Consider the following 13,155-nt stretch of genomic DNA (forward strand, 5'->3'; position numbering starts at 1 on the left):
AATTCAAGAGTTCTTCGAACATACTACTGCTCCGACGCCGATAAATTGACTTTGATTGTCTTATTGGTCGTCGCGGCTGTGTTTTGGGCATAATTAGATGTTTAATAATAAAAAAAAGTATTAGGAGATCAAAATATCATTATAATATTTCTTGATATTTATATTATTATTATTATTATTATTATTATTATTAGTAGTAGTAGTAGTAGTAGTAGTAGTAGTAGTAGTAGTAGTAGTAGTATTGTTATTATTATTATTTTTAAAAAATATTATTACGATTATTATTATTATTATTATTTTTTATTATTATTATTATTTATTATATTATTATTATCATTATCATCATCATTATTATCATTATTATTACCAAAACCGGACGAATATTTCTGTAACTTCTACGTTGTTTATTTACTTAGAATAATACTAAGGGGTTCCTTATTCGTTTATGGCTCTAATCAATAGCATGTTAAATTCAAGATTTTCGGGCATTATCGTCTATGGGTAATGTTTTATTTTGACATTTTACCTCACTCAACTTACGTGTTAATCAGTTCAACGCTTTAGGCTATGTCGGACATTGTTGGAAGGACTCCTGGTTTTGTCTGGATTGTATGAATTAGAAATTTTGCTTAAAGTTTTTCCTGCAAAAATGTTTGCTTGGAACAACTTGTCAGCATTCAATGTCAACAAGGTCCTCTCATAAACAACTTTTGTGAAAACCGCACATGTTTATGTAGAAATTCGAATGTTGTTCCGTTCTCTATATATTCGTCTTTTGTATTTGATTAAAGGCATGGTGTTGAAATTGAATGCAGCGAAGATTTCATTTTCATTTCAAATGCGAGCGATGATACATTGAGAACGCGCTAGCTAGATATATATATATAAATCAGCGTCAATAGATTTAGATATTTTGTTTACTTTTCTTTCTATTTCAGCTTCTCCTCGACCTCGCCCGTGTGATATTCGAGGAGCAGAGCAATGTGGCAAACCTCATCCACAAGATAATGATGCACACACAGTCCCTGCTGCAGTGTCAGCGATGTCAGGTTCTACTGGTAGACGATTCCTCTAAGGTAACTATAACATTCACTTATCGTCGTCGTGGTGGCTAAGGTTCTTGCTTTTAAATCGGCAGGTTTTAGTTTTATTCTGAAATTTTTAGCCTAGGATTTCGTTCGTCTCATAAGGCGGATTTCGAAATGCGGGTTTTACCTTTTACTAATTAATTAAAGATTGTGGTTGAAAAGTTATTAAAATTGACACATATTTTGAAAGACAAAGGAACAATAGGAATCCATAGTCGTGACGTCACTTCTTCATTGCTTCCGGTTTTAAACTATTTTCAACAAAAGCATTCACACTGTTATCAAAAGTCGGTCTCATAGAATACTTCAAAAGTGAGATCAACCGTGTTTCCAGTCGCTTCAACAGTCGTAACGTCACTTCCCTCGTAATGACGCATGGTAACTTAGTAACTGGCTCTAAACTATTGGAACAATGGCGCACGCCCTTAGGAAATATTTCTCCGACGAGCATAAAAGTGTATCCAGAGGGAAAAATAGCATTATAAATCTGATCATGTTTTGACTTTTACACATTCTGATCACCAGACATATGAAAAATTCTAGCCAGCATGAAGAATAAAAAGTACCAATTTTCTTTGTTTAGAACCACGATGGCCGCCGTTGCTGGGCGACGTGACATCAGACTATTGAATCCAATTGGCAAAGACGTGATACCGCTTTAGATTCTAAAATCTTTGAATCTGGTCGAAAACGTTTGTATATTGTACTGGGATTCGAACTCGCTTTCTTTTGATTCCATGCATTATTGTTTCACTTATTAATCTTGACGAATTTTAAAGTTTTCATACAATTTGTTGAATTCAAGTATTTTTGGCTTAAGCAAGACACAAAACACCGAATTAGATACAAATAATGTTGCGTGCATCATCACATAAAGGGAAAATAATGAAAGTTGATGGTCTGTTCAGTTTGGTGCCAAAAATGAACAGATTGATAAGTACGAGTTTCCCCTTTGCTCTTGTTATTGATCGGGAAAATAAATTGATATATTAGAGGCGACGTATTTGCAGGTCTGACAACAGAACGCAATTATGGGCCTAGTTTAACATTGTTGTAGTGGACAATATTTTACGTCATTTTTGAGATTTCCATTGCAATAATGAGCCCATAATAACTTACTTACTTACTTACTTACTTACTTAGGCCGCCCCTTGGGGCACCCAACATGAGCCACAAGTCTTTGCCATTCTATGAGAGAATGCCCCATAATTCATTGTGCTATCAGACCTGCAAATAAGTGAACCTCGATTAGAAGCCATTCATGTTTTCTTTTTTTTTTTTTTTTTTTTTTTGGGGGGGGGGGGGGGGGTCGGGTTGGAGTTGGGGTTGTTTTTTGTTGGTTTTTTTTTCTGTTTGTGTCATGGTCTCAAGTGAGTAAAGAGCTACTCGACTATGCATAAAGATATATGTAGAATGAGGCCCCAGAATTTACTAGTTACTATAAATGAAAAACAATTAACGATTTGTTTACAATGAAATAAAAATAATGATGAAGTTTAATTAAAAGAGATAAACAGTGATCGTGGCAGTTACAAATAGAGATATGAATATTTTACGTAACTTATGATAATATGTCAGGTTCATAAGTTTACGTTTCCAGGCAGTTGATGGGCTTGGATGATCTATTCCTCTGATAACGGGATTGGACTCGTAAAATTCCACTTCCAGGCAATTGGTAAGAGGTTATAGTGTAGTACAGCGGGCTTGGGTTTGATCCTTGAAGATTATACAATCAAAGTTAAAAGCTCCGGCGTCTTAATGGTGTAGATATAATATCTACAAAGTCCCAAAAGATAAAAATCTTACAGTATATATATAGGAATAGAGTGACTGGCCGTCCGGCATAGATTGTGGAGAGAAAGTGAGTGTCAAATGTTAGACCTATCAGCTTTTATAATAAGTGGCTACGTGACAGAATGTAGAACGAAAAGTATTCACTAATTAGAAATTAATTCGAGGGAAGGCTATAAAAGGAAAGACGATCTAATATTAGAAGGTAAAGTTTATCTAAGCCTACCGAAATATAACTGGAGTGAGATGAATTCAGTTCTTAATAAAATAAAATTTAATAAGATAATTGTGAACAATCTTTACTGTGACACCCCCCACCCACGTTTAAAATATACTCTTTAACCATTATGGGAAAGATAGATTTTACAAACGGAAGTAAATTTACTATCATGATACTCTAGCATTAATCCATTGTTATGATTTGTGCTACAATTAAATTTTTTATTAACTAGACATGAAAATGTTTATATTAACGTAGGTATATGAATGGGTGACAATAACAATGAAAGATTGTGATTACAAATCATTGTGATGAACAACATGATGGCAATGTGATTACAAATCATTGTGATAAACAATAGTGATGGCAATGAAGCATGATTTAAGTCGATGATATGAAGGTAATTTACTGAATGAAATGAATGAAAATGTAAATGGAATATTGACATTTCAATTATTAATCATAAATGAGTGAAAATTCATAACAATGATAGATAAAGAGAAGATTTCCCAAATTATGAATGGGTGTGGTATATATATCCAAACAATACTCAATGTTACATTAAGTTGGGTCATCATGTTTACAAATAAAATTATCGAATTTGTGCGTTCTGATTTGGCATAATTTGCGAGGTAACTAACAGTATGCATGGGAGGTTAAGTTATACCCTTCTCACGTCATTACACTAATCGAGAAAGTAGGTCGGCGTGAATATTTTCACAGCCTGGTATGTGAGAGATACTGAAAGTGTAATTTTGCAAAAATAGACTCCACCTTAGTACTCTACTATTATTCATTTTGTTATTTCTTATGTACGTGAGTGGTTTATGGTCCGTTTCGACCACAAACTCTTTTAGCAGTAGATATCTACTGAATGTCTTTAAAGCAAAGACGATGGCCAGTCCTTCACGCTCTATTACAGAGTATCGTGATTCTCTGTCCAATAATTTTCTGCTTGCATATAAGCAAGGCATTAGAGTTCCCTCATGTTCCTGTAATAGTACACCTGCGATGCCCTTATCAGACGCGTCAGTTCTTACAACAAATTCTTTTGATATGTCGGGTAATTTAAGAATTGGTTCTGAACAGAGTAATGCCTTTAATTGGTTAAAGCTATTCTGACACACTTCTGTCCAAACAATTTTGTTCGGTGACCCATTCTTTGTCAGATTTGTTAGCGGTTGTCGCGATGTGCGCGAAGTTGTAAATGTATTTCCTGTAAAAATTTAGGAGCCCAAGTACTTTGCGTACTTCTTTTTTTGTCTTAGGTGGTTGCAATTGTGCGATTTTTGTTTGTTTTTCTGTCTCGGGTGTCTGTGTCCCATGACCAACGGTATGATTAATCCTGCATTTGAAGCTTCGATATTAGTAAACATAGGTTGCGACACTGTGTCTCTATCAAAATACTTTTTTAGCGTATTTGCATGGAATGTCTTTGTTGTGTTGTTAATTTTAATCTCGTAATTAACATTAGATTTTACTGCTGTTATTTTGAATGGTCCTTTCCATGTAGCTAAAAGTTTACTCGAGTCATCGGGTAAGAGTATTAGTACTTTGTCACCAATCTCAAATTTTCTTGACTTGTTTTTTCGATCGGAGTATTCCTTGTATTTCTCTGCTTTTTTAGTGACGGATTCCTGTGCTAGCTTACACGTGTCCTCTATTCTGTCTTTCAGGTTTCTTACATATTCGTAAGCAAACATAATTTCGTTATTGCCCTCCTCATTCCCTTTACAAATGTCGGCTACTATATTGATCGGGCCGCGAGGTGATCGTCCATACATCAACTCAAATGGGGAGTAGCCTGTAGATTCTTGGGGTATTTCTCTATATGCAAATAGGATTGCTGGTAAGTATCTGTCCCAATCATCTGGTTTTTCTGCTGACACTTTTCTTAACATATTCTTTAGAGTGCCATTAAATCTTTCACAAAGACCATTTGCTTGGGGGTGGTAGGGAGTTGTGAATGAGTGTTGGATTCCCATGAGTTTCATGGTTTCATGCATCATATGTGATGTAAATTGGGGTCCATTGTCCGACAGTATCTCATTTGGTATGCCTATTCTAGTAAAAATTGTCATCAATGCTTCAGCTATGTGATCCGATGTAGTTGATTTCAATGCTATCGCTTCTGGCCACCTGGTTGCGTAATCGACTAGTGTTAGTATGTGTGTATGGTTTCTATCTGATTTTGTTAAAGGGCCTATAATGTCAATTGCAACTTTTTGAAAAACTTTTTCAATAACTGGGGTTGTCTCTAATGGCAATCTCGGTATTCTGCCTTTTGCGACTCTTCTTTGGCATGTGTCACAAGATTTCACATATTCTCGGACGTCTTTAGTAATTCCAGGCCATGTGAAATTCTCGGATATTCTCTTCAATGTGGAAGAGCTCCCAAGATGTCCAGAAGTTATTGAATCGTGCGCTATTCCAAGGATTTTGTTTCTGTAAATACTCGGCGTGACCAGTTGTTTAGCTATTTTGTTTCTTTTCCTATGTAACCTGAACAGAATATCTTTTTCAATGATGTATTCAACTTTTGATTTCGTCTCTTTGTTTGCGATATTGAAATATGAAGTTAAAGTCGGGTCCTTTTTCTGTTCTTCAATGAACGTGTTCCTGTCAAATTGTTGTGGTTCAAGAGAAATAGTCATTGGCTTCTCTGTTGTGTTAGTCATCTTTCTTGTTTCTGCTAGACAAGCTGTTTCTTGGGTTAATGACCATTCTTTTACATCTGTTGGGTTGTCTTTAAGACCTTTTATATTGCCAACAATAACATCAGCGACGGGGTTGGGAAGTATACAGCATTCCACTATTCCTGTATAGTATGGGGTTTCTATGTACACATTAGCTGTTTCAAAGGTTTCGACTGTGCCACTGAATGTGATGCATTGTACCGTTTTTCCAGTTTTGTCTTCGTCATTGATCAAAGATGCTTTTATTCCTACTGTACTGCATCCTGTGTCTCTCAATATTTTGCAATCAGTTCCATTAGCTTTGCCTTCACAAAAAATAGCGATCCTGATTTGTGAGTTTGTGTTAAAAGTGACATACCTTTCACGCAATACACATTTATATTTTCTCCTGACATTACTCGTGTCTGATTGTTTACACCTGTTTGGAGTGATGCATTTGCAGTTTCTTTTGGATATCCCACGATTTTGTAACATTTGTCTGCTGTGTGGCCTTTCATTCCACAATATTGACATTTGATTATAGGTTTGTTGGTTTTCTTATACTCAGTATTATTGTCAGTGCTATTTCTTGTTTTGTTTTGATAGGGTCGGCTATGGTCTCTATTGAACTGTTTGTTCCATGGTTTGTTACTATGGTCATCCTGTTTCACTTGCGTGTTCCGAGTGATTGATCGGCTCGTTCTATTTGAGTATTGAACTTTAGGTGTACATGGACTCTGAGCAGCAGCAGCGTAGTATGGTTCCTTCAATGTTCTGCTAAGGGGTGTCAATGGATGTGCGCTGTTAAAGTTTTCTGCGTAGATTTTTAATTTGTCCAAGTTTTCTGGCTTTCTCTCTTTAAAGAATGCGACTAAATCTGGGTTGCAAGCTTGATAGATTCGATTCTTCAGCATGAGATAGTAAAGGCCTAAAGTCGTCTTGTTTTACGTTTGCCAACTCAAGCCACCGATTTAGAAATTGAGTAATTCGGTTCACGAATGTATTAAAGTCTTCTCCACTTTCCGGTTTTGCAGTGTGAAACCTTTCCTGGTAACCATCTTCTGTTAATCTAATCTTTTTAGTAGAGCGTCTTTAATTTTACCATAATCATCTGCATCTTCAGTTGTTAAGGTATAGAAAACTTTTAGCGGTTTTCCAGATAAGCAGTTAATCAAGGCTGTGGCCCATTTGCTTTCTGGCCAACGATAACCTTTAGCCTGAACTTCGAATCGGTGTAAGAAGGATTCTAAACAGTCTGAGCGTTCATCGTATGTTGGCATGCGTGGAAGTTTCACGAAAAATTCATCACTATTATTATGTTTTCTTTCATGACCCGGTTTTTGTTTTTTCAATTTCTAGCATCATTTGGGTCCTTTTGGTTTCTTCTTCTGCCAAAGCTATTTGTCTTTTTAGTTCCCTTTCTTGGACTCTTTCTTCTCGTTCTTCTCTACGTATTCTTTCTTCATTTTCTTCTCTACGAATTCTTTCTTCGTGTTCTTTTTCTTCTCTACGAATTCTTTCTTCGTGTTCTTTTTCTTCTTTACGAATTCTTTCTTCATGTTCTTTTTCTTCTTTAACTTTCTCTTCGCACCATGAAAATATTCTTTCCTGGGGTATTTCTAAGTCCTTTGCGAGACTTAAGTATCTTTTATATGCTTCCATGTTGTAATAAATTAGTTACGATATTTTATATATATTATATTGACAGGATACTGTTACTGACTGTTTTATTTATTTACACTTACTGGAATGAACTGTTCTATTTTTAGAAATCTCTCTCTCTCTTATTTCAACTTATTGTGTATGTTGAATTTGATGCCTTTTATCGTTATATCTTATAAAGCAATGTGTCAATACAATGCGGAGTTATTATGACTTGTGTCAATAACAATGTGTCAATCGCGTGTACTCTAAACTATGTTACTACGAAAAATGTATCACCAATGTGTGTGACTCGTCGTTAGTTTGTGTACAATTATTCGCAATGACGCTAATATACTAGAGTGTGATAACAATAATAAGATGCCAAAATAATCCCAAGTTATCTATCACTAAATATAACACGACGGCTAGTAGACTCCTCTTATTATTATTTAGTTTTTAAAGACTCACTTTTCAGAACATAATATATAAGTGGTTTTCGGTAACAGTAATATGCCAAAAATGCATTTAAAACAAATCACTATGCAAAACAAATCACGATGTCTATAGTTACTATGTGATGCCCAACTCATGTAAAAGAGAATAATGAAGGATATATTTACCAACTCAGTTCGTGGCTGGGACCTCTCTCTTGTTCAATGGTTGTTCAACAATTGTAATTAGGCATTGAAGAGCGTTTAACAGTGATGTCTGAAATACAAAACAATAAAATATCGTAAGATTTACAATAGTTACAAAATGTGTTCACAACACTGAGTGATTGGATGATAGGTGAATGAATCGTTATGGAATGTAAACATATTGAAAACAATTCATGAATGAGGCAAACAACAAAATGAAATGAGTGATATAATAACAAAGTGGACAAGGAATGAATGAATGAATGAAAAACTGAGTGAATAGATGAATGAATGAATGGATAATGTATGAATGAAAGAATGAAGGGAGGAATAAATGTATGAATGATTGGATAAATGAGTGAATAAACGAATGAATGGATGAATGAATGAATGAATGAATAAATGAATGAACAATGAATGAATGAATAATTTATAAATGAATAAATGAATGAAGGAATGAATCAATAAAATGCTATTCAATTTGGATGAAAGAATGCATGGATAAATTGCTATTCCATTTAAATGAAGAAATGAAAAAGAAAAAAAATTAATCCTGTAAATAGGGAGTTCAATTAAAATATGATCAAGTGGGGCAATTAAGAGTTTTACAATTTAAACTTTAAAGTTAGATGAAATAGATATATGTAACTAAATAAATTCAATTCTTTATATGTGTCCCCTCCAAAATGTCATGGTCTCAAGTGAGTAAAGAGCTACTCGACTATGCATAAAGATATATGTAGAATGAGGCCCCAGAATTTACTAGTTACTATAAATGAAAAACAATTAACGATTTGTTTACAATGAAATAAAAATAATGATGAAGTTTAATTAAAAGAGATAAACAGTGATCGTGGCAGTTACAAATAGAGATATGAATATTTTACGTAACTTATGATAATATGTCAGGTTCATAAGTTTACGTTTCCAGGCAGTTGATGGGCTTGGATGATCTATTCCTCTGATAACGGGATTGGACTCGTAAAATTCCACTTCCAGGCAATTGGTAAGAGGTTATAGTGTAGTACAGCGGGCTTGGGTTTGATCCTTGAAGATTATACAATCAAAGTTAAAAGCTCCGGCGTCTTAATGGTGTAGATATAATATCTACAAAGTCCCAAAAGATAAAAATCTTACAATATATATATAGGAATAGAGTGACTGGCCGTCCGGCATAGATTGTGGAGAGAAAGTGAGTGTCAAATGTTAGACCTATCAGCTTTTATAATAAGTGGCTACGTGACAGAATGTAGAACGAAAAGTATTCACTAATTAGAAATTAATTCGAGGGAAGGCTATAAAAGGAAAGACGATCTAATATTAGAAGGTAAAGTTTATCTAAGCCTACCGAAATATAACTGGAGTGAGATGAATTCAGTTCTTAATAAAATAAAATTTAATAAGATAATTGTGAACAATCTTTACTGTGACAGTTTGTTTAACGCTATTTTTACCATTATAGTATTCTGCATACCTTTTCAAAACCAAGTTTCAATAATATAGATAATGTTGAAGCATTTCTCAGATGTATTTTTGTGTGTCTATATATGAAAATCATTGTAAGCCCTCTCATATTATTGTTATTATTATTATTATTATTATTATTATTATTATTATTATTATTATTATTATTATTATTATTATTATTATTATTATTATTATTATTATTATGCCTTCTCAAACAACCCCTGTTATTTGCCCTGCCCTGCCTGACTGCCTGGCTAAACTCTAGTCGTGTCCACAAACTACCGCACCACAAACCTCTTCATTCCACTGTACTCACAAACCTCTTCATTCCACTGTACTCACAAACCTCTTCATTCCACTGTACTCTCGCTCCCTTTGTAACGGGTTTGTTTTGTTCTCTTTTGTCTTGTTCCAGTTTGTTTTTGTTTTTTTTTTTTTTTATTTTTTTTTTTATTTTTTTTTTTTTTTTAGGTTTCAGGTCCAAGTCGCAGTGCATTTATTAATCAATTCAATACGCTTCAACAGTCATGACGTCACTTCCCTCGTAATGACGCATAGTAACTTACTAACTGGCTCTAAACTATCGGAACAATGGCGTACGCCCTTATGAAATATTTCACCGACGAGCATAAAAGTGTATCCAGAGGAAAAAAAAGCATTATAAATCTGATCATGTTTTGACTTTTACACATTCTGATCACATGACATATGAAAAGTAAGTTCTAGCCAGCATGAAGAATAAAAAGTACCAATTTTCTTTGTTTAGAACCACGATGGCCGCCATTGCTGGGCGACGTGACATCAGACTATTGAATCCAATTGCCGTGTTGTTGCTGTCATTGTTTTTATTGTTATGAGATATGAAAGTGACCTGACAAAACTCCTTTCATGTACTTAAGCTTTTAAGAGATTCCTTCTCTTGCGACTTTAGTCTGTGTTGCCGTCACACACACTTTTTCATTGTGGTGGTATGAAAATGTGTGGCTGCTTGAAGCTGGAAGGAACAAAAATTACAATAAGTAATGGGGATGATCTATATTAACTTTCCATGTGCTTGAGGTCATTGGTCACATTTCAAAATGTGCTCAAAGTGACCAACTTAGTGAAAAGTGTTCACAGGTTTTTAAATATCTAACATCACGATTGGTCACTTGATTCAGCTTGACACATGGGTATGTTTATAACAATTGTAAACAAAGCAGCGTGTTTACATTTATTAAGAATTATCCAATCGTTGGACAGCAACAAATCATGTGATTGATGACCTGCTTTTACAAAAACAGGAATATAGATCACTCCCAATGAAATGTAAGCTCCAAGTTATTAAACTAAGACATATAATGTGGACGTTTCGGGTTTCCTCTTTATCAATAAAACACGATGTATGAAACACTACGGACGAATGAGAGATGTGTGAATGTCCTCAGTGTGTCATTGACAGTGTTTTGTTGATAAAGGGAAAACCCGAAACGTCCAAAGTATCTGTCTTTGTTTGATAAATTGGAGCTTACATTTCAATACTTATCGTAATGTTTTTCATTGTGGCTGTAGAACGATTATTTTAAATACCGATCGATAAAGAAGATCTCCAGGCTGTCAAAAATATAAATCTGAAACCTGAAAGAGATGTCAAGTTTAGAGGCATTTTGGTAACTTGAGGTTAAAGAATTGTCAAGTTTGATGCATTATGGCAACTTGGGTAAAGAAGTGTCGGATTTGAGACACGTTGGCAATCTGAGGGTAAAGAATTGTCAAGTTTGATGCATTTTGGCAACTAGGGGGTAAAGAATTGTCGGCTTTCGTGTATTTTAACAACTTTGGGGTCATCTTAATGAATGGATATTTGAAGTAAAATTTTCTGCCCAAAATGATAAAAAAGTTTTCTTTCAGAGGTCGACATTTTGTCGTCTTGTCTCATTTATTACTTGTGATTTTTGATGTGTTTGTCACCTTTGATGATGAGTTTTTAAAGCACCCGAGAAGAAAGAGTCAAAAATGAAATGACTTTGGGATATAAGCTCAAAGATTCACTTGTTTATCTGTTTGTGGCACTGCAGTATCCGTATAGGGAATGAGATTAGCGGAAGAGTAGCGTCCCTTGATTGGACGTCACCCATATCTGTGACGTCACCGGCGGAAAAGTTATTAGAGAGAGAACGTCATGTTGGTTGTGCGCATGCGTCTCTCGTCCTCGCTCCGCGAGACGCATGCGCACAACCAACATGACGTTCTCTCTCTAATAACGTTTCCGCCGGTGACGTCACAGACTATGGGTGACGTCCAATCAAGGGACGCTACTCTTCCGCTAATCTCATTCCCTATTGTGCATTATTACAATCATAATAAATTGCTTGTGCCTGTTGTCTATATTTATAGAGAGTTTATTTCGCAGCATGCCCTTGTATTTATTTTGTATTTGCCGCATGAAACTGTTCATAGATTTTGCGCATCACGTCTTTTCGGGAGAATTATCTTTTTCTTGTATTACCAGATTTTTTTTTCTTGAATCTCTCTCAAAATACAGTTAAATGTGAAAGGAGTTATGATTTACGCACCAGGAAATTAGAGCTAAGGTAGTTTATTATACATTATGTCTTTATTGCGCAGTCACTTTTTTTTTCTATATCAAAATTTATGTACAACATGGTCCAATAATTAGGCCCTTTTATCCATATATTTATGATGTTTTGTTCAAATCAAATTTGTTCCTTTCTCATTAAAAAAAGTATGGATGGTGTTAAGACGAGTGGGCTATCAGAGTGTATGTTTTGTTTGTTTTTTGTTTTTGTTTTTATTTATTTTGTTTTTGTTTTTTTGTTTGTTTTTTTTTTTTTTTTTGCAAAACTCATGTCCAAGCCAAATTTTGTTCAGCATACAATGTCAGTGTTTCATATCAATTCTTTTAATCCTAAAAAGTGAATGATATTTAAATTTGACTCTTAGTATAGGGAATGAGATTAGCGGAAGAGTAGCGTCCCTTGATTGGACGTCACTGGCGGAAAAGTTATTAGAGAGAGAACGTCATGTTGGTTGTGCGCATGCGTCTCTCGTCCACGCTTCCGGTGAAAGCGGCATGAGACACTTCACAGAATTCGAGAACGAGAGAGACGCATGCGCAAAACCAATTTGACGTTCTCTCGGTAAGGTGACGTCCAATCAAGGGACGCTACTCTTCCGCTAATTCCATTCCCTATAGGGAGACATGGCGTCCAAGCAAGTTTGGAAAGCTGTGTTATTATTCAAGATAACCCACTTGTCCGTAGAGCTGTCCATATTTTAATTTTCAATGGTTGCAGTGTGTCTATTTTTTTTAAATTCATAAATACGAAACAAACGATTTGTTTAATGACGCGTTTAGACAGAATTGTTAAAGAATTACGTTGTCACAGCAAACCTCATTTTGGATCAAAATGTATAATATAGTTAAGTTATTTTAGTTGGGGTTTTTTTATACCCCTTTATTTCTCTTTACTTTTCACTTTTTTTTTCATGTACCAAAATTATTGCTGTTTATTTCAGACTGCAGATAAGACTAAATCTGAAAAATTGGTGAATATTTAGAAACATTTTTATTTCATTAATAATTTGTTCTAATTAATTTTTCAAGCTATCTACATAATTAGTTCATTTAA

The 13,155-nt window shown here is 34.7% G+C and overlaps 1 protein-coding gene across 2 annotated transcripts in view; it reads left to right on the plus strand.

The window, feature by feature from the left end:
* LOC144973548 (cGMP-specific 3',5'-cyclic phosphodiesterase-like) overlaps nucleotides 1-13,155 on the plus strand; it is a 234,376-nt gene that overhangs the window by 159,722 nt on the left and 61,499 nt on the right. The window contains exons 4-5 of one of the 2 annotated variants that reach the window (XM_078916105.1): nucleotides 939-1,076; nucleotides 13,043-13,072. In XM_078916105.1, the coding sequence (XP_078772231.1) occupies nucleotides 939-1,076; nucleotides 13,043-13,072 (168 nt within the window). The remainder of the gene's footprint in view (nucleotides 1-938; nucleotides 1,077-13,042; nucleotides 13,073-13,155) is intronic. The other variant, XM_078916106.1, reaches the window with a different exon arrangement.

The sequence above is a fragment of the Berghia stephanieae genome, chromosome 5 (genome assembly GCF_034508935.2).
Source record: "Berghia stephanieae isolate SIO BIC M18660-M18661 chromosome 5, UCSD_Bste_1.3, whole genome shotgun sequence".
Taxonomy (NCBI): Eukaryota; Metazoa; Mollusca; class Gastropoda; order Nudibranchia; family Aeolidiidae; genus Berghia; species Berghia stephanieae.